Genomic DNA, 22,639 nt, shown 5'->3' with positions numbered 1-22,639 from the left:
TAGATGCTTGCTGAAGGTTGATCTCAAAATGGCATATGACTCTATGTCGTGGAAATTTATTAAGGAAATGCTGGAGCAACTAAAGTTTCCAGGGGTCATGGTGAATTGGATTATGCAATGTATATCCACTCCTACATACTCCCTCTCTATCAATGGAGGCTACCATGGTTTCTTTGAAAGGTAGAAAAGGACTTCGTCAAGGAGACCCTATTTCTCCATTGCTGTTGTAATTGGACTTGAGTACTTATCGAGTCTGCTAAAGGGACCTGGAAGCAATAAAAAGTTCAGATTTCACCCCAAGATGTGAACAGCTAAGAATCAATCACTTAGCCTTTGCTGATGATTTGATTCTATTTTCTAGTGGGGACTCAAGTTCAGTTAAAGTACTGGTGGAATGTCTTGATAACTTTTCGAAGTGTTCAGGTCTGACTGTGAATAACCTGAAATCCAATATACTTCATGTTGGAATTAAAGCTCTAGAATTGGAACAAATAAGAAGACTAACAGACTTTCAGGAGGGGCCTTCCCTTTCAGATATCTGGGAATTCCTCTAGCAGCATCAAGACTTAACAAAATGCACTATGCACCTTTGATTGATAGAATCTCTAATCTCCTTTGTGGCTGGCCAAACCATATAATATCCTATGCAGGGAAACTGGAACTCATAAACTCTGTTATTTAAGGGGTAGAATGCTTTTGGCTAGCAATTTTTCCAATACCTAAATCTGTGGTAGGTGAGACTTTACAGATCATTTCTTTGGGGTGGGAGAAAGAAGCCTCCGGTTGCTTGGAAAGAACTATGTCTTCCAAAAAATGAGGGAGGCTTGGGGTTTTTTGACTTAAATGCTTAGAATAAAGCACTACTCACTCGGGCCCTGTGGAATATCCAAAGCAAAAAGGACACTTTATGGTCAAAATGGATGCATCAAATCTACTTAAGTGATTCAAACTTTTGGGAAGTAGATCAAAAACATGAAGACTCTCCTTTATTCAAAAAATTGGTAGAGCTAAAGAACCAAATAGTACGAAGTTGTGGAAATTGTGGGGATGCTGAAACTTTGTTAAATCAGTGGGTGGTGAATGGAACATTGTCATCTCAACATGCTTATAATTTTTGGAGAAACAAAGGGAGAACAATACCCTGGCACAAAGAGGTATGGAAATGTGGAAGTATTCTGAAATATGCATTTACCTTGTGGATGGGAGTCAAAGGAAAGTTACTTACAAATGATAAAATCCAAGGAGAGGAAATAGACCAGAATTGTGTGTTTTGCAATGCGGAGATTGAAACAAATGAACATTTATTCTTCAAATGCAGATTTACAAAGGAAGTGTGGGATCATGTAAAGGAATGGCTAGGCATTAACAGATTAATGTCTACACTGAAGGCTTCTCTAAAACGGCTCCATAAAGAAGCAAAGGGCACTGGGATTCAAACAGTAGGGGAAAAAGTGTGCTTGGCTGCTACCGTTTTTAATTCATTTGGCACTTTAGGAACATGTGGAAATTTGAAGGAAAGAGGATCTCTCCCTTGGACTTACTCTAGGTGATTCAAAGGTACACTTATAAAGTAGTATATGATAAATTTAATATATACAATGATATTTAAATGCTTTCAGCTCTCTATTAGATTTGGATAAATTGTTATTTTAGCTTGGAAGTCCTTGATATCTATTACTGCTTTGGATGGGGAATGTGTTCCCCTTGTGTAATCCTGGGGATGCTGTAAGAACCTGAACTGTAATAATGGGTTAATATATATAAAGAGAGGGAAATTTTGGTAGCCAGAAGAATTAAATGGAGAAGACAGAACTTGGTTGAGGCTCTTCGGTCGTCTGACCTTGGAACCTTAGCCTCCTGAAGTCACTTCAGGAGCCTGAAGTCACCACTTCGGTTGCCTGACCCTGTATTCCAACGTGATTTTTCAAGACTTAAGGAACTTCAGTCGCCTAGACCTTTACCCTCAGGCGCCTGAAGTCGCGGGGCTGCTAAAAACTAGATTTTTATTAAGTGAACTCGCGAGCCATCTGATTGATCCAACGGCTGAGATCAATCCTAAGGGTCATTTACTATATATACTAAATGTCTAAACCCTAGAAGAAAGCTAAGACACACAACAAGAAAAATATACATCTGATTGCAAGACTTGAACCCTAGAGCTGATTTTCTGCACTCCTTCCATCTTCATTATGCAAATCTCTTCAGAAAATCAAAGGGGTTTCATTATCTCTTTCAACTATACCTCAATCGTCTAGTGAGGTTTGATCTTTCAAGTTTTTATTTCTCAAGAACCTCTCATCACATCTTCTGTTTTCTTGAGTATCTTTAGAAAGAGTTTTTTTTTTATCTTGAGTGTGCATACACATATAAAAGTTGATTTTTGTAAAAAAAAAAAAAAAAACATTTTGTGAGAAAGTCTTGTTAGCTTGGTTCATTGATTGTTGGAATTAAGAGTATATAAACATATATATATTTTGTTCATAGGATCTTTTTATTGAAAAATCTAGTTTGGTGGAAAGATTGAACTTTGAAAGAAACTTTGTCAGTTTATTGTGTTTGTCTTCAAGACAAAGTTTTTTTTTTTTTTTTTGCTAACTAGTTTGCTTCAAATATACTTGTGCATATTTACAAAGTAAATCAAGAACCCTAGTTGACCCCAAAGCATTCCAAATATATTTTCACTTAGGAGTTTTGATTAAATAGGGATTTGTGTGTTCAAGCATATCATACATAAAACGAGTGTATCGTTTTCATACATTCACGAGCTTCAAGTTATATCATATATTAATGTGCTAGGAAATTGAATTGTACTCATAAGCTTTTTTTAGAAGTATTGTTTTGAGTGTTATTTTCATATTTCATTGTAAATACGGTTCAAGTTGTGAACCGAATGTGAGGAGGAAGTTGTACCTCTTGTGAGCAGCGGATAAGGAGGGAGTTGTACCTCTTGTAAGCAGCGGTTTGTAAGGGAAGCTCCGTCCCACTTTAAGGAGCAGGGTTTTAGTGAATCCTTGAGTGGTTGCTCAAGGCGAGGACGTAGGCCAAGTCGGCTGAACCTCGTAAAATCGCGTTTGTCTTCTTTCTTCTCTCTACTCTTTATTTCCCGCGTTGTATTTAAATTGAGTATATTGCATGCATAGATAGGATTGACACACACATACATAATTGAACAACAAGAAGTAGTTGGTAAATTTATAAGAAGTGTGTAAAAGGAAATTAAGTGGCTTAAAATTTTTTTTAATATCCAATTCACCCCCCCTCTTGGGATTACACCTGATTTAACATGATATGACTTGTCGTAAACCAAATAAGTGTGGTATGTATGAATGTATGTATTTTTTTCAGGTATTTGTAAAACAGCTATGTGGCGGCTAATTACCGTACGCTGAAATGTATAGGGACGTGAGTTCCAAAATGATTCCAGGTTTTGTAAAATCGGCTAGGGGCGGCTAATGACTGTACACCGAGAGTGACCGGCTTTATATCCGAGGGTGTGAAATATCACCAGTCTAATTTTGGTTGGTCACCGAAGTGGTGTGAGCTATATGCTACATTATATGTTGCAATGGATTCACTGTGGGCCTAGGTTGTCACAGCGTAGTTGTATATGACAATGAAATCGTGGTGAGACTAGGTGACCTTATGTAGTTGCGTATGTAGCAATGGATTCACTATTGGGCCTGAGTCGTAGATCTTCATAGTTGCATATGACAATGTAATCACTGTGAGACTAGGTGACCTTTGTGTAGTTGCGTATGATGCAATGGATTCACCATTGGGCCTTAATCGTCGCAGTGTAGTTGCGTATGTAGCAATGTAATCGCTGTGAGACGGGGTCACCTGGTGTAGTTGCGAACTAGTGTGACGACACTGACCGTACGTCCGTATGTATGTATGTATGCTTGGTATCGTATGAACTGGAAAGGTTTTCTGAAAATACTGGACTTGTATGTATTTGTATGAAACTGTACGAATTGTTTCAAACTATATCGTATGTATAGTGTTATGAAGTATGTAAAATGACACTGGTATGCCACACACTGATATAAATTGTTTTCTCCCTTACTGAGAGGTGTCTCACCCCGAACATATACAAATGTTTTTCAGGTCCTTCGGGTAGCCGAAACTAGCATCCTAGCATCCAGGAGCGAGGGGTGTTGTTTAGCTACTACTAGTGCCTGATAGGTACGAGTTTTTGTAACCAGGTAGTCGTGATGGATTTTGTAGACGCCTGTAGTATATATGGTATTCATAGGTATGTATATCCTTGTATGGTATAGACTTTGGTATGGTACAGTTTATGTATATAAAGACCATATTTTGCTGCGTATTTTGATGAGTATGGAGGATTGTATGTATGAATATAGGGCTTCCGTTCACCCCACGGGGTCGGACCCTCTTTGTATGTGGTATCATGTATGTTTTAAATTGATATAGAGACAGGTTAGGTTACTAAATTTACCCCCGGGTCCCATTTTCGGGTTTGGGGCGTGACAGCTTAGTATCAGAGCTAACCAGGTTGTTAGGTCTTGTAGACTTGGTTAGGAGTATTAATGTGTACATACCAGAGTATAGGATGTAGGAAATGGGTAGTGTTGGTCGAGGGTTGTTCTATTGCTAGATCAGGATGTGTCGGCGGTATTCTGTGTTTTTCCTAGAATGACAATTCCAATAAAGGCAGGGCAGATCATTGACGACTTTCGTATCGGTGTGATAGGACAGGCTGAGACCTATGAGAGTAATAGTTGACATGATTAGGTCTATGATTATGTTAACTGTGTCCGATATAGGAATTCTAACAGATTCTTATTCTGTTTTCAGTATGGAGCCCAAGGATAATAACTTTTAGAGTGGCTTCGAGGAGACGACGAGCAACGAGTATCCTTCTATGTCTCGTGGTTTAGCGAGACAGGTGATCCGAGAGATTGGACGGAGTGTTAGGAGACGTGAGAGCTCTCTTACTGATGCGGGTTGTACCATTGAGAGGTTCATATGCATGCACCCTCCGACAATCAGGGGAGGATCTGATCCGATAGTGGCGTAGGATTGGGTTGAGAAAACCGAGAGGATTGTGGAAGTCCTCCACTGCACTGAGAAGCATAAGGTATTGTACGCTACCTTCTAGTTGACTAGGGAGGCAGGGCGATGATGGACGGCAGTGAGCCTGCCGGAGCGGCAGAGAGTTGGTCCATCTAGTATGACGTGGGGCCGTTTCAAGGAGGTATTTTTCGAGAGATACTTTCCCGTCTCCACTCAAGATGCGAAGGCCGATGAGTTTTCAGGCCTAACATAGGGTACTTTGACGGTGCAAAAGTATGCTACTAGATTTATCGAGTTGTCCCGATTCGCACCGTACCTAGTTCTGAATGAGCACGAGAAGGCTCGAAGGTTCGAAAGGGGTCTGAGGAAAGACATCCGCCGTTTGGTGGGGATGCTGCAGATCTGTAAGTTCTCTATCCTAGTGGATAAAGCCACCATAGTTGAGACCGACCTTTGAGGAGATGAAGTAGTACAAGTTCAAGGGAAGAGGCCAGTATCTTCTGGTCCTCAGAGTGGTTCTCAACAGAGACAGTGGAAGAAGAAGAAGAATTATAGTTCCGATTATCGGCAGAACACTGAGCTGCTGAGTTTTCAGGGGGATCCATCCTTTGCACCATGTGTGAAGTACCGTAAATGACACGAGGGCGAGTATCAGCCATTCTGGGTGTTTGCTACAACTGTGGTGAAACGGGCCACATGGCAAAGAACTGCCGGGAACCGAGGAGGATTATGCCTGCGAGTCAGAGCAGTGGAAGTAACCAGGTACCTCGGGTGAATTATCAGGCAACCACGGCTCCGACGAGAGTATATTCACTTACTCCAGCAGATGCAGAACACGCTGGGAACGTGGTGACAGGTACCATGTTATTGCTTTCGAATAAAGCTGTTGTTTTATTTGATTCGGGGGCAACTTATTCATTCATGTCTGCTAGATTTGTGAAATTGTGTGGGGTTAAAACCCAACTTTTGGAGGATTGGTTGGCTGTGGCTACGCCGAGTGGAAGTATAATGATGTGTAGTAAAATGTTCGGAGACTGCCCAGTGGTGATTCAGGAGAGACTGTTACCGGCGAACCTTGTAGTATACGACATGTCAGGTTTTGACGTCATACTCGGAATGGATTGGTTGTTCTCCAGCTATGCGGTGATTGATTGTCGCAGGAAGGTAGTAGTGTTCAAACCTCCTAGGAAGCAAGAGTTTGAGTTAGCTAGATCGTGTGTGCATTCTACGCCACAGATTCTATCAACTTTATAGGCGAGAAGGTTACTCTTAGATGGTTGTCAGGGGTACCTAGTTTGTGTGAAGGAACCGCCGCGGGATGAGTTGAGACTCGAGGACATTCGGGTGGTCAACAAGTTTCCGGATGTGTTTCTAGATGACTTACCCGGTTTACCTCCGGATCGTGAGGTGGAGTTTACGATTGAGTTGTTGCCTGGTAAGGCACCGATCTCTAAAGCTCCATACCGGATGGCTCCAGCAAAACTTCAGGAGTTGAAGGAGCAGTTGCAGGAATTATTGGACAGGGGATTCATTCGACCTAGTGTTTCGCCCTGGGGAGCTCTAGTATTATTTGTGAAGAAGAAGGACGGGTCGATGCATATGTGCATTGATTACCGTAAGATCAACAAAGCGACGATAAAGAACCGTTACCCTTTGCCTCGTATAGATGATCTTTTTGACCAGTTGCAGGGAACGTAGGTCTTTTCGAAGATCGACTTACGGTCAGGATATCATCAGGTGAGGGTTAGAGCGGAGGATGTAGTGAAGACTGCTTTCCGAACTAGATATGGCCACTATAAGTTCTTGGTTATGCCTTTTGGGTTGACGAATGCTCCGGCGGTATTCATGGATCTGATGAATAGGGTCTTCCATGGGTACCTAGATCGATTCATAATGGTGTTCATTAATAACATTTTGGTATACTCGAGGAGTACGAAAGAGCATGTGGAACATTTGAGATTAGTGTTACATATTCTGCGAAGGAGGAAGATGTATGCTAAGTTGAAGAAGTGTGAATTTTGGTTGACTCAGGTCGCATTCTTAGGCCACGTGGTGTCTAGGGGCGGTATCTCTATTGATCCTAGTAAGATTGAAGCTGTGGTTGACTGGGCTAGACCAAATAGTGTGCAGGAGGTTCAGAGTTTCTAGGACTGGTGGGTTACTATCGTCGGTTCATAGAGGGTTTTTCTAAATTATCTGGACCTCTGACACGATTGACTAAAAAAGGGGTGAAGTTTGACTGGACTGGTGATTACGAGCAGTGCTTTCTTGAGTTGAAGCACAGACTGGTTACTGCTTCAGTATTGACCATTCCTTCAGGGGATGGGAGTTTTGTGATTTATAGCGACGCGTCCTTGAAGGGTTTGGGATGTGTACTTATGCAACAGGGTAAAGTGGTAGCTGATACTTCTCAGCAACTGAAAGAGTATGAGAAGAATTACCCTACGCATGACTTAGAGTTGGCTGCTGTAATATATGCTCTAAAGATTTGGCGACACTACCTATATGGTCTTCAGTGTGAGATTTTCACTGACCACAAGAGCCTTAGGTACTTTTTCACGCAGAAGGAGCTGAATATGAGGTAGAGGCGATGGCTAGAGTTGATTAAGGACTACAATTGCACGATCAATTATCACCCGGGAAAAGCTAACGTGGTAGCAGATGCATTGAGTCGGAAGTCAGAACATGCAGCTGTACCTGCAGTTGTAGCTCAGCATCATATCAAACAGGATCTGGAAAGCCTTAGCGAGGAGTTGGTATCTGGTGATCATCAGGCTTTCATTGCTAGCTTGGTGATCTGACCGACCTTGTTTCAGCGTATTAAAGCTACGCGGACTAGTGATAATGAGTTAGCTGAGATTGTAGAGAAGGTACAGTAGGGTTTGGCTTCGGAGTTTAACATCTCTAATAGAGATGTGTTGAGGTTTGACACCAGACTGTGTGTTCCAAAGGACGAGGAGATCAGAAGGACGATTCTGGAGGAAGCGCATCATTCTCTGTATACGGTACATCCGGGTGGTACAAAGATGTATCGAGATTTGTGCGAGTCCTTCTGGTGGAGTGGTATGAAGAGAGATATTAACCGGTTTGTAGAGCAGTGTCTGACGTGTCAGCAGGTGAAAGCTGAACATCAGAGGCCGGCAGGGCCGTTGCAGCCTTTGCCTATTCTGGTGTGGAAATGGGAACACATTTCCATGGACTTTGTTACTGGATTACCGAAAGCACTTCATGAGCAGAATGTTATTTGGGTAATTATGGACAGTTTGACAAAATCTGCTCACTTTGTACCGATGAAGGTTAGCTACCCTTTGAGTAGGCTAGCTGATATGTATGTGCATGAGATTGTGCGAATGCACGGAGTACTAGTGTCCATTGTTTCAGATTGGGATCCAAGGTTTACTTCTCGATTTTGGAAGAGCTTGCGGAAAGCCTTGGGGACGAAGCCTACTTTTAGTACAACGTTCCACCCCCAAACTGATGGACAGTCGGAGAGAACGAGACAGATCTTGGAGGATATGTTACGGGCTTGTGTATTGGACTTCGGTGGCAGTTGGATTCAGTTTCTAGCACTAGTGGAGTTTGCCTATAACAATAGCTTCCAGGCTAGTATAGGGATGGCACCGTTCGAGGCTTTGTATGGTCAGAGGTGTTGATTTCCCTTGTATTGGGATAAGGTTGGTGAACGTCAAGTTTTAGGACCTGAACTCGTGCAACAGGCATCTAAGAAGGTAGGTTTGATCCGGGAAAGGATTAGATCGGCTTAGAGGCAGCAGAAGAGTTACGCGGATGTTCGCCGCTGTGAGTTAGAATTCGAGGTGGGGGGGTAAGGTATTCCTTAAAATCGCTCCGATGAAGGGAGTGATGAGATTCGGAAGGAAGGGCAAGTTGAGCCCGAGGTATATCGGACCATTCGAGGTACTTGAGCGAGTGGGTCCGGTAGCCTACAAAGTTGCATTACCCCCAGTACTCCCGAGGGTCCACAATGTATTTCATATATCCATATTAAGGAGATATGTGTTGGATCCATCGCATGTTATCAGTTACGAGTCCTTGGGACTTGAGGATACTTTAGCGTATGAGGAGATACCTGTTCAAGTTCTGGACCGTAAAGTTCAAAAGTTTCGTACCAAAGAGATACGGTTAGTAAAGGTATTGTGGTGGAACCACAAGGTTGAGGAAGTTTCTTGGGAACTAGAAACGAAAATACGCCGAAAGTATCCGCAGTTGTTTGAGTAGTATTTGGATAGCAGAGTGGTATGAGTATGTATGTAAACCTCTGTTATCGTATTGTATTTATTGGTTAGTCTGAGGGAGTGTCCTGTGGTATTGTGAGCTCCTGAGACTGTGTATGTATGTAACCACGGTATTCCTCCGCCATAAGTGAGGGCATGTATATATGTATTGTAACGGGGCTGCGTATAAATGGTCATCATATTCTCTAGAGAGTGTATGTATGTATTGTAATGGGGCTGCGTATAAATGGCCATCATATTCTCTAGAAAGTGTATGTGTGTATGTGTAACGGGGCTGCGTATAAATGGCCGCCGTATTCTCTAGAGTGTGTATGTATATATCGTAGAGGGACTGCGTATAGATATTCATCGATTCACTCCAGAGTAGGTATGTATGTAGTAGTATGAATGAGATTGTAAAGAGAGATTGCAAATTTTGAGGACGAAATTTTTGTAAGGATGGGAGATTGTAAGAACCCGAACTGTGATAATGGGTTAATATATATAAAGATAGGGAAATTTTGGTAAAAGAGTAGGTTCATTGACGAAGCCGAATTTCGTCGATGAGGCTTTCATTATTCTCGTCGATGAAATTCAAAGCCTGGTCTACGAGAAAAAGCCGAGGGGTTTAGGGAAATTTAAATATCAGGGTTCGTCAACGAAATCGCTGCCTCGTCAACAAAATCCCTGAAGACCTCATCGATGAGGAGGCCAATTCGTCAACGAAATCCTCCGGGTCAAGGGTCTTTATAAGGATATTTTGGGATTACTTTGGGACTAAGTTTTCCCAAAAGCTATCTCTCTCTCTCTCTCTCTCTCTCTCTCTCTCTAGAACTCTCCCTACACTCTCTCTCTCTAGTTTTCTTTGTCGTTCGTTGCCGGATTTGTAAATCCAACGATACTGCGAGGATCAGTGAAGGATTCTCTACGTTTCTACTGGATCGGAATCTCGTTTCAAAGGATTTTGGGTTTCGAGCCAAAATCGAGGTAAGACTCGGTTTTCATTTCTGATTCAATATATGTGTAGTAGTACGGATTATATGTTTTTTACTATGGTTTGTAGGTTTCAGAGTCTCGGTTCGTAGTTTTGAGGACCGTAGAGTTCTTAGTTGGATTTCAGGTTAAGCTAAAGGGATTCTGTTTATATCAGTCCATTTTTGAAATCAGGATCGGTAAGCCTGTAGGCTACGATCATATGTATGTTTTGGCTACATATTTTGAAAAATCTATCAGGTAAAAATGCGGGATTTTTGGGTTATAATTTTCTGGAAAATTGGGGATTCGGGTATCATCTCTACTTTGTTTGGAAAATCCATTTGTCTTGTTTAAATTGTATTATTGAGATGACCGTAATTCATATTTGCATAAACTATATACTTGAAATTGTAAATGATATGATTTGCCGTAAACCAAATAAGTGTGGTATGTATGAATGTATGTATTTGTTCCAAGTATTTGTAAAACAGCTATGTGACGGCTAATTACCGTACGCTGAAATGTATAGGGACGTGAGTTCTAAAATGATTCTAGGTTTTGTGAAATCGGCTAGGGGCGACTAATTATCGTACGCCAAGAGTGACCGGCTCTATATCCGAGGGTGTGAAATATCAGCAATCTAATTTCGGTTGGTCACCGAAGTGGTGTGAGCTATATGCTACATCGTATGTTGCAATGGATTCACTATGGACCTAGGTCGTTGCAGCGTACTTGTATATGGCAATGTAATCGTTGTGAGACTAGGTGACCTTGTGTAGTTGCGTATGTAGCAATGGATTCACTATTGGGCCTGAGTCGTAGATCTTCGTAGTTGCATATGACAATGTAATCGCTGTGAGACTAGGTGACCTTTGTGTAGTTGCGTATGATGCAATGGATTCACCATTGAGCCTTGATCGTCGTAGCTTAGTTACGTGTGTAGTAATGTAATCGCTGTGAGATGGGGTGACCTGGTGTAGTTGAGAACTAGTGTGACGACACTGATCGTATGTATGTATGTATGTATGTATGTATGTATGTTGGGTATCGTATGAACTAGAATGGTTTTCTGAAAATACTGGAACTGTATGTATTTGTATGAAACTGTACGAATTGTTTTAAACTGTATTATATGTGTAGTGTTATGAAGTATGTAAAATGTCACTGGTATGCCACACACTGATATAAATTGTTTTCTCCCTTAATGAGAAGTGTCTCACCCCGAATATATACAAATATTTTTCAGATCCTTCGAGTAGTCGAAACTAGCATCCTAGCATCCAGAAGCGAGGGGTGTTGTTTAGCTACTATTAGTGCCTGATAGGTACGAGTTTTTGCAACTGGGTAGTCGTGATAGATTTTGTAGACGCCCGTAGTATGTATGGTATTCATAGGGATGTATATCCTTGTATGGTATAGACTCTGGTATGGTACAGTTTATGTATAGAAAGACCATATTCCGCTGCATATTTTGATGAGTATGGAGGATTGTATGTATGAATATAGGGCTTCCGTTCACCCCACAGGGTCGAACCCTCTTTGTATGTGGTATCATGTATGTTTTAAATTGATACAGAGACAGGTTAGGTTACTGAATTCACCCCCGGGTCCCATTTTTGGGTTTGGGGCGTGACAGATGCCCAGTGTATGTTGTATATATGTACTTTGATCAATACATTTACCTCTACTGATAAAAAAAAAAAAAAAGGTATTGTTTGGGTGTTTCTTGTTAGTTCATTTAATTTATTAAAGGTGTAGGTTTAAGATTGTGTATGAGAATGTGATTCTGCAGATTGAATAGAGGAATTAGAAATTTGTGAAATGCAGGGTTTTGTGCGTATACCGTAGGCAAACTAAGGATCCTAGTGGGTATTTTATCAAGAACCCAGGTGAAATGATAAATAATTTATAGTTTAGAAAACTGTGAGTATGATAATTATTCTGGACATTCAGTTGATTCATAAATTTAACATCAACCCCTAGAAAAATTAAAATTAACACTACATAAATAGTTTGTGATGTAACACCCCGACCTGGGTCTGTTAGAGAGCACTGCATCTCTTCTCCTCCACCTGAATCAGACAACAAGGGGGTGGGCCTTGTCGAACTAATGACTGGCCCCGCAGACCAACACGTGTCTTTTTCAGTGTGTTTTGTCCTCACTCACACACTTCCTGAGAAAACTTTCAAGAATATCACATATCCCAAGATTACTCCAAACCAAGCACGCTTAACTATGGAGTTCTTATGAAAAGACTCTTGAAAAGAAAGGTACACTTTATTGATATGGGTAGTAACATTTAATCATTTTAAGTCTTTCTTCCACGGCGTATCACATGTGAAGTTCAAACTGAAGGAGTTATCATCCTATACAAAAGTAGATTCACGACGAGAAACATGAAACTTCTAATTTTAATTAGATCTAATCAACTAATGATGTATACAATGGCACGTCATTTTTCATATGCTTAAAAGATAGCATTTAAAGGGCAATAAATCAAACATCACAAACAAAAAGGCATCTAGATTCTTGAAGACAATGATTAGTGAAATATATCAATTTTACTATCATCAGATCGAAAGTAACTTCAATTACTCATTCTCTAGCCTTTTCAAGCAGTATCAAACATAAATTAGAATGAGAAAAACTTACATTATAACAAAACAATTGCAAACTTAACTTTATTAACTCAAATCTTGCAAATAAATCTCAATTTTTTTAGCTTTTTTCTCATTTGTCATCTGCTTGATCTTTATTAAATATCTTATTAAAGTAAATTCATCATCTTTGTTTTATGTCTTCTTATTTAATCAAGACTATCATCGATAATTTTTATAATCTTAGATCACCTAAGTCCTCGTTCTTTCTTCTCTACCTCTAGCAAGTTTAAATACACCTCTTATCCCATCTTTTGTCTCTAATCCCTCCTATAGATTATTAGACACTCTATGTTTAGCTGAACTCAAGGCCTTTTTTATCAACTTTTTTTGTCTCTTTATACTTCTCAAAGTTTTATGTTAGATTATCTAAATTGTTACCAAAGATCTTGATATTGAATTGTATGTCTAAAATTACCACCGAGTTCAACATTAAAAATTTTAATACATTTATTTATTTATTAGAAATAAAATTTATTTAATTAACATCATGAATGTTTTAAATTTTTTTTTTGAATCCCATAAAATCTTAATGCTTGAGATAAGTTTACTAACGCAAATTATAAATTTAATTGTAGTACATGAAAATTTGAAGATTTTTGGAGCTGAATGGCGTCTTTTTATTGAGAAGGAAAAAATTAATTCAGTGTCAGAAGTGGGATTTGAACCCACGCCCTCTCTCGAGGACCAGAACTTGAGTCTGGCGCCTTAGACCACTCGGCCATCCTGACTTCTTGTTCCATTGGTTTTGATTTACACTAATGTCTTTATCTCACGTTAGAATTTACATACCCGATGGACGTTGCGTCCCATAATTTCTCACGGCGTCGTTTCACCGTATGCCGGTACAATCCCAAGGCACATAAGGGCTAAACATAATTTTTTTAAAAAAAAACACTCTAGAAAGTTAGAAAAATATCACTTTGTTGTCAAATTGTTCAAATTCATATGTGAAAACAGCAGTTATTTTTCTATATTTAGAATTTCAAAAAATTATAAAAATTTTAATTTACCTCTTAATTTTCAAGATTTACATTAGAAGTAGAAAATAAAGAACTTTTTTTATTGTTGTAGTAACAATATTTCTATTTTTAAAATTTTAAAATAATTACAAAAAAAAATTATAAGTAGTTTTTGAGGAATTGGATTTAAAAGAAACTCACTATAATTTACACTATATTCTATCTATTATTTATCCAAGTTATTCAATGCTCCAAGTACAAGGTAAGTTAAAAAAAATACACATTTCTTTATTTATCAAACTCTCTAGATTCAAGATAAGAGTTATAAGATGAGAATGAAGATAATTGGTTTTACAAATAGCAGTCAACTCCCTAAAATTAGCAATGATTTGTATAAATTAAAGAAGATAGATATGAGTATGTTTAACTGATTTCTTTTTAGTTTTAACTTATGTTTTATGTTGTTTATCTTTCATTTTATTTCATTTTATTTTGTTGTGTAAGACATGTTTTGTAAGTTTTGTTTTATTTTATTTGGACTAATAACCCGATTTTTGGCTGAATGTTGGTGTTGTTTTTTGAGAGGTTTTTAACGTTTGTCTTTTGTTATCTCTCATTGATTGTCTTGTAACTACGGTATTCCTCCGCCAAAATGAAGGATAATCAATAAATAAATGAAAGTGCCGCCCTTCTTTAAAAAAAAAAAATACACACACAAGATATAATCATAAATCTGAAGAACAATTAGAAAATATATATTTCTCAAAAAGAGGTGACTACGAATGAGAGATGGAAGCTAAAACCTAAAATGAAATTTGAAGGTGCGCCTTGCCTCGATAGAGCTTTGGCTATGAATTTTTTTGAAGAAAAAAAATAACACAAAGTGGACACAAAAGTGCTCTGTTCCGTCCATATGAGGCACCAAAAACAGGGGAAAAGCATAAAAAATGGTTCAATTTTTGTTTAGATGAACTGATTTCATATACCATCAGCCATTTTCTCAGCTTTGATTTCCTGCCCTCCCCACTTCCGCATCCGCTCCAGTGTTTGCTCCACCTGCAAATGCCGTAGCATTCCCCAATTCAGTTGTGCGAACATGTTTATAACGTGCCAATCCAATTTTTGAGTACATATGTTTGCCAAGAACCATAAAGGTAATTGGATGAATTAGATCCTACAATTCGTGTTTTTGGGCATTCCAAATTTGATAGCACTCCGAATTAGAACACAACGAACCGACATGAAGACAAAGTGATCCATTCATACGCGAGTGTTTGCTTACCTCCTTGTTCCAATTGGTTCGGTATAGAACAATCAAGAGCAGCAAGGTCTGGAGAGCAGTTCCACAAATCATGCCTCCCCAAATTCCCTATACACAATTGTATCAATCCATTAGCTAGAGCAAGAAGCAAAATTGCAAAATGTCATTTTCTGAAGTTTGTGAAGCAAATCTTGGCCTTAAAATGGAAACCCATTTGCATAAAAAGGCTTACCATCACTCCCAACTTTGCCTTGTAGCCTAAGACGAACCCAAGAGGGAGCCCGAAAATGTAGTAACAACCCAAGTTTATGTAAGCCACCAATGCTTGCCATCCACCTCCAATGGCAACTCCTACAAGAAAAAATCGAACAAGTTCTTCTCTTTTTCTAAAACGAGGAAATTAATTCATCGCGCTAAGTTTATGCACAGAGAAAAAAAAAATGAAGTGGATACCGGATATCACTGGCTGCACGCTGTTAAGGACCATGGTTAAGCCAAGAAGGTATGCCAAGTGAGGGACGGCGGCTTGCAGTTCCTTGCTGCTGGTGAAGATGACGGCAAAATAGTCTCTCGTTATCAAGATAACAATCATGAATAGCAGCCCAATGAGGAGAGATTGGAAGACCGTGACATAAACAGAGTATTTCGCTGCTCTTGGACGGCCCAACCCGAGTTCGTTCGATACTCGAACGCTGAAATTAAGGGGGAGATTCATAAAAATCAGTCAGACAGACAGTAAGAAGCAATAGATACGTAGTGAAAAGACACTATCTCACTGTCGTAATGTTTTGTAAACTAGAATGAACAGCGACTACAGAGCAGTATTGCCATTGCAAAACATTGGATGGAGTTTGGGGTAATTTACCTTATGGCAGCATTTATTCCAATAAACAGCATGGCTTCCAACCCATTCAAATTTGTACTGAAAGAGAAAAAGCCATGAGAATGTGAGAAGGAGCAAGGAACAAGTCAAGAATTTCATCACAACAAACACAGCAGTAGAGCACTACACCAACAAACCACACTATCTACAATTCATGTTCTTTGCAAATTGGCAAATTCTCATCAACGCCAGATGAAGCAAAACATGTTTAATCCTCCAAGTCCTAAGCTAGTTTTGGATTCGAAATCACACCATAACTCGCAGAGAATGTTGTAACCCAACACAAACCCATATACATGAACACTTTTTGTTTGAAAAGTAAGCAAAATTAGGGGTGTAACAAAACCGACTGAACCAAATCGAACCGAGCCGCAATCAATCGGTTTTTTGTGTCATTCAGTTCGATTCGTGTTAAAAATTAATAAACCAAATACTTGGATTTGATTTTAGTTTTGTGTTTTGCGCAAAATCATGTAATACTGGTCATAGATGAGCTCACTTACCAGATGGAAAGAGATCCAATCGCTATCACGGCATTGTCGAGATGGCCAGTGAGAATGATTATGCTCATCAAGTACCAAACCTCCAAACAGAGCATAACGGCAGAGGCGAGGGAGAGCCTGACGAATGCCCAAATGTCCTTAAACGCGGACAGGGACAGTCCCTTCCATCCTTCCCTGCACCAACCCACCACATACACGACTTGCGCCACCGCAGTCGCCCAGCTGGAGATGTCAAATGCGGCGGCCGCCCCAGCCGTGCCCCAGCCGAACGCGAAAACGAAGAGCCAGAGCAGGCCGATGTGCGCGACGAGGGCGACGAGCCCGATCCACGCCAGCACGCCGACCTTGCTCTGCGCCTGCAGGAACTTCTGGGTGGGAAAAGTTATGGCGAGCGAGAAGAGCTGAGGGATGACTTGGAGAGTGAACTCGCCGGCGAGGTCGGCGATGTCGGGTTCCTGGCCGAGGAGTTTGAGGATTGGGGCGGCGAAGGCGTAAATGGGGAGGAGGAAGAAGCAGGAGATCCACAAGATTATCCATGAGCGTTGCATGTAAACGCCGAGCAGGTCGATTTGGCCTGCGCCGAATGCTTGACCGCACAGCGTCTCCAGGGCGCTTCCCATGCCAAGCTGATTTTTAAAACAAAAATTTAAAAATAAAAATAGAAGACATTGATTTTTCTAAATTTGATGAGAGACAAACAGCCATCTGAGCATCTTCAAGTTTAAAAAATTTAATAAATATATTTTTTGAACTTTTCTTCATATTCAGTTTTTGAGAGATTTATACCCATTAAAATATATATATATATATATATATATATATATTAAACGTAAAAAGTATATACATGGAATTAATAAAATTTTCTCCTATCTACAAAAAAAAATTTATTTAATCTAATAAAATTCACGAAATTATATTAAAAATTCGGTGCATACATTCTGATATATTTAATAATTTAATACTTAACAAATTTATTTTTATAAAATAAAATCATAGATATTTAACGTAATTTCATCACATGTATATATTTAAATTAAAAAAAAGTATATATTTTAAGTAAATAAATTCTCTTACAAATATGATAAAAAAATTTATATTAAATTTACTGAATTTATTATTTTTCTCAAAGATTTAGTGTTTATTAAATAGAAGAAAATATTTGTGAGGATAAGTGAGGGAGGGAAGGAGTAATTAGTGAGTGACCATGAAGCCGAAGGAGAAGGTGCCGATGACGGAGAGAGAGATGGCGACGGCGGAGAGCTGGAGTTCGCCGAGGTGACCCGCGAAGATGTTGGTGGCGGAGTTGACGCCGTACTGGCACAGTATGTTGAAGGCTATGGGACCCGCTATTCTCCACAGCTTCACCGTCTCCGTCCACGCCACGCTCTTCAACTCTCCTGCCCTCCTTGCCGGCCGGTAGTCTCCGGCAGCGACGCCGTTCAGCAGGGGCGCCTCCATTTGCCGGCGACGGTGCGTGCGTACAGGAGTAGAAGGCGTGGATGAAGGAAGGATGGGATATAATTAAATAAAATCAGCTGTAAGGTACATGCGGTCGGGTGCTCATCTGTCCGTGCACCGGTTTCAATTAATATCATTTATTGCAGACAGGAGGGGAGAGGGGGGGGGAGATGATATCCATACGTTCATTAGATTTGAAGTAGATGGATACGTAACTAAGCTGCCATTTTCATTTCCTACTTTCGAGAAATTTTTGCAGTGCTTATTATGACACATTTCAGATTATGCTTGGTTCTGCTGCTTCCACTTTAATTGCTTTTTCAAAAAAAAAAAAAGTTGGATCATACTCATATATATGTATATATATTATTTATTAATTATATATGATGTGTGGGATATTTAGCAGCAGAAATTATTCAGGATGCCTCTCCTCCACGCTTCCAGTACCTATTTTCTTAATATTATATATGTGATAAATTAATTTTATATTTATTAATATCAATGAGAAATCTATTTTCAGTAAGCATATAATTTAAAAAATAAATACACGAACATATGAAGAAAAAAATTTCCTTCCATTTGTACATGTGTATATTTCCTTAATGTTACATATGTAACAAATTAGTCATATATTCATTAATATTAAAAAAAAATTAATTTTTAATAAGCATATAATTAAACATGTGTGTAATATAAGTAGCTACGTCCTACTTGTATTAGAATGTATAAGGTAAATTATATTTTATATAAGTTTCAAGGGTAAACGTGGCATTTAATAATTAATACATCTTAAATCCTCATTCTTCAAAAAAAAAATCTTCCTTCAACATGAAGTTATGGAGCAGGTAGGTTAATTTTTTCATGCATTCATGTGTCTTTTGTGACAAGTAATTACTTATTTTATCATCTCTTCGGTTATGTTGTTACAACTGAAAGATCTACGCATTATATATTTCATATTTAAATAATAATTGTTATAAGACGAATATTAATGTTTGGTTATTTGAATATAAATGTTAGAAGTTAAAACCAAACCAAAGATATTAGTTCAAATGTTTTTATAAACTAAAACTGAATCAAAATTGATCTGAACTCATCCATGATCGATAATTTAGTTTTGTTACCTAATTTTAATTAATTTTGATAGCATTCAAAAGTTTTTTTAATAAAAATAAATAAATATTTAATTTTTTTTAGATTTTGATTTAGTATACATAAGAAATAATTATGCATACTATTTTATAACTGATATCATCATATCATGTCATAGCATAGTGATTTAACAAATTTTACATTGGCTATCATCATATCAAATTTTGTAGCTCAAATTTTGTAGCTATTAGAGAAATATACCCTTTCCATATAAAAAAATATATAGTTCCCATTTTTCAATTATCTCATGTATATATATACCCTTATATCCCTTGTAATATGTGTACATCAATAAAGATTTTTATTTTCTCCTCCAAATTTAACATGGTATCAGAGCTAACCTAATTTTTTTCTTCTTTTCTTTCTTTCTTTCTTGCCGCGCCGCCCCACTGTTGCGGGTCTCTCTTGCCGTCACCTCTCCGGCCTCCTCTTCTCGGCTGGTCTGTCTTCTACAGCAATTTCGGCAACTCTCTGCTGCAACTCTCGGTACCCTCTCGTCTCACTCTATCTTGGCTCTCTCCCGCTCAGCCTTTCTCTGGCGTAGCTCAGTTCCTCCTCTCCGGCGTTAGTCGTCTTCGGTTGCCCCTTTTTTCAATATCAACAACGTTTGTCTTCTCCAGCGTGTTATCGTCGCACCTCTCGATTGTTCACCTTTTTTGGAGGGCTACCTATAATTCGCGACGCCAAAGACACACAAATCGATGGTCATCATCGCCCTCACTCACGAGTTCTCCATTGCACTCTTCATCGCCCTCACTCACGAGTTCGCCACTGCACTCTCTATAACACCGGCACTGTTCCTTCTCTGTACTCACGAGTCCGCTGCTGCATCTTCGTTTTTCGATGTCGCTCTTAGCTCTCCGTTTCGGCCAGTGCATCTCCAGTTGATCCTCATCTCTTCCCTACAAGAACCTCCTCATCCAAGGCTATCTCCCGAAGCTTGTCACCCGCGGCCAAATATTGCTGCTTCTGCCGCATTCGCCGTCGCTCACCATTATCTCCGGTGGCCTTCCAATGGAGCTCCGGTGAATTCCAGCATCTCCGGTGTTCGTTAGTCATCATCTCTCAGTCTTTCGGCTGTTCTCCGTTCCCTCTGCAACCAGCTACTCCGGTCGTCTTCTCCGACGATCCTGTATCAGTTCAGTTCTCTGGTGTCATCATCTCCGGCATTATCTTAGTCTGGCGACGTCTCGCCTCCATCATTCCTCAATTATCCGGCGGTTCTTTCCTATCTCTGGCATCATCCCTCTCAATTCCAGTTCATCATCTCGACTAGTTTCTGTTCGTAGATTTCCGACGATCCTTCTTAGTCGTGTTTTCTTTTCCGGCGCCCATCTTCTTCAACAGTTTTCCGATTGATGATCTCTATTTTCAACTCACCTTAGTGGTCTCAACCTTTCGACGACACCTTCGGCTTATCTGATTAAACTCGAAGATTATCAAATCGAAGGTTTATATTTTTTGGTTGTTGCAAAGATCGAATTTGACCAAATTCGGCGATTTGATTCCTCTGAACTGATCTGACGTTATGGACACATCTAGTTTTTCAATGGCAGCAATCACAAGTTCTTCAACCTCTTCTGAGATTGTTATCTCTGGTCTCACCAGCGAACAATACCGACAACTCTTGGATCTTTTATCACCCTTGAACATCAACTCTGCTAATTTTACTGGTAACCTTGCCTCTTGCCCTTCTGCTTCTCTTTATAATACTGAATGGATTGTTGATTCAAATGTCTCCGATCATATGACTTCCAATTTGTCTTCTCTTGATAATATTCAACTCCTCAATCCACCTTGCCCCATTAAACTTCCCAATGGTGACATTGTTCCTATAACTCATATAGGCACTATGCAATTTTCTTCTAATTTCTCTCTTTCTAATGTTCTTTATGTGCCTTCAGTTAAATTTAATTTATTGTCCATCAACAAACTTACCACTGATCTCAATTGTGTTGCTATATTTTTTTTTCTACCTTTTGTATCTTTCAGGACCTATCAACGAGGAAGCTGATTGGAAGGTGTGAAGTACGGGATGGGCTTTGTCACGCCCTAAACCCGCAGGTGGGTCCCAAGGGTGAGTTTAAGTAACTTAACCTGTCTCTATATCAATTTAAACATACATGATACAATACAAATAAGAGGGTCCGATCCCGTGGGACACACGGTTGCCCTATATACATACTCATACCAATCCATACTCATCAGATACGATGCGGAATATGGTCTTTTATACATAAACAAGATCATACTACAGTCTATACAAATTAGGACATACATTCCCATAATTACAACACGTACCCCAGGTGTCTACAAACTATCCTGACAAACTGGATACCAAAACTCGTACCTAAAAAGGTACTAGCAGTAGCTACGACACCCCTTGCTTCCGGACGCTAGGATGCTACTTACCGCTACCTGAACGACCTGAAAAACATTGTACGTACATTCGGGGTCAAACACCTCTCAATAAAGAAAAAAACAGTTTATATCAGTGTATGGCATACCAGTGTCATTTTACATACTTCATAACTGTGATGACCCAAAAATATATACATGATTAAAGCACAATAATAATAAAATAATAAAAATTGTCATTGAGTTAATATCAATACAGAAGTATTTTTCTGTAGAATCCTTGATTCCATGTTTGATGCCTAAGAAAGACCTTGTCTAAGCAAGTGCTCAGAGACCATTGCGGCTCAGTCGCTCCCTGGAGGTCGGCCTAGTCAAAATGAAATTTCATAAGATAAACATGATAGACACTATTTGTACATGTAAATAAGTATATATATACATAAAATAGTATTTTGACAGACATAATTTGTAAAAATACATAATAAGATGATAATAATATAGGTATCATATGTGGGGCCCACAAGACTATGTGGGGTCCACATTTATATACGTAAATAAGTATCTAAAATAATGTTTTGACTGATATAATTTGTAGAAATATATGATAAAATCATAATAATATAGGTATCCTATGAGGGGCCCACAAGACTGTGTGGGGCCCACATAAGTTCCGAAGCCGTGTGGAGGTTTACACGAGTCTCGAAGCTATGTAGGGCTAATAAAATCGTATGAGAATTATTAGAGTTACGTAGGATCCGTTTGGGTCTCGAAGTGGTGTGGGGCCCACATGAGTTTTCAAAATTCAAATTTAATTCTTATTCAAAAATAAATAATAAAATAAATAAATACTAAAAATGGTTCAAAATTAATAACAATGATAATAATAATGATAATAATGATTAAGAAAAATAATAAAATAATTAATTAACTAATTGATTAATTAATTAGGTAAGTGATTAATTAAAAATTTATTTAATGGAAATGGTGGCAAGCACTCCCACATGGCCTCCATCCCTATCACATACTTAACCCATACCTTACCCATCCCTTGCCCATTCTTTAATTTTTAAAAAAATTATAATTTCACCCATCTCCCCATACTTTTATAAATTTCATTTATTCCCCAAAATTTTCCTATAAATAGGGAGCTCTCAACC

The 22,639-nt window shown here is 39.1% G+C and overlaps 1 protein-coding gene, 1 long non-coding RNA gene and 1 other non-coding gene across 4 annotated transcripts in view; 1 reads left to right on the top strand and 2 right to left on the bottom strand.

Moving 5' to 3' along the window:
* Positions 1-4,340, top strand: part of LOC131146845 (uncharacterized) — a 75,339-nt gene extending 70,999 nt beyond the window's left edge. For both annotated transcript variants that reach the window (XR_009134476.1, XR_009134478.1), the window contains one exon: positions 4,108-4,340. This is a non-coding gene — a long non-coding RNA (uncharacterized LOC131146845). The remainder of the gene's footprint in view (positions 1-4,107) is intronic.
* A 9,212-nt stretch (positions 4,341-13,552) lies between these two features.
* TRNAL-CAA (transfer RNA leucine (anticodon CAA)) lies at positions 13,553-13,636 on the bottom strand. The gene has a single exon. It is a non-coding gene; the product is annotated as a tRNA-Leu (tRNA).
* A 965-nt stretch (positions 13,637-14,601) lies between these two features.
* On the bottom strand, positions 14,602-18,074 carry LOC131146271 (protein DETOXIFICATION 35). Its single transcript, XM_058095745.1, has 7 exons — positions 17,718-18,074; positions 16,515-17,140; positions 15,994-16,050; positions 15,582-15,820; positions 15,361-15,479; positions 15,150-15,236; positions 14,602-14,923 (listed from the first exon to the last, which is right to left on the bottom strand). Exons 1-7 carry the CDS (start codon positions 17,970-17,972, stop codon positions 14,846-14,848), a joined length of 1,461 nt encoding a protein of 486 aa, XP_057951728.1. The 5' UTR covers positions 17,973-18,074; the 3' UTR covers positions 14,602-14,845.
* Between the last annotated feature and the right edge of the window lie 4,565 nt (positions 18,075-22,639).

Source organism: Malania oleifera, chromosome 13 (assembly GCF_029873635.1).
Source record: "Malania oleifera isolate guangnan ecotype guangnan chromosome 13, ASM2987363v1, whole genome shotgun sequence".
Lineage (NCBI taxonomy): Eukaryota > Viridiplantae > Streptophyta > Magnoliopsida > Santalales > Ximeniaceae > Malania > Malania oleifera.
This window is presented reverse-complemented; position numbering and strand designations above follow the sequence as displayed.

What these genes read in the sequence shown, in the direction of transcription:
- LOC131146271 (XM_058095745.1), bottom strand. Translation starts at nt 17,972, where the DNA reads ATGGAGGCGCCCCTGCTGAACGGCGTCGCTGCCGGAGACTACCGGCCG. An exon ending in CCTTCTCCTTCGGCTTCATG is followed by an intron (nt 17,141 to 17,717) that starts GTCACTCACTAA and finishes TTTAAAAATCAG; the next exon opens with CTTGGCATGGGAAGCGCCCT. An exon ending in ATTGGATCTCTTTCCATCTG is followed by an intron (nt 16,051 to 16,514) that starts GTAAGTGAGCTC and finishes TTTCTCTTTCAG; the next exon opens with TACAAATTTGAATGGGTTGG.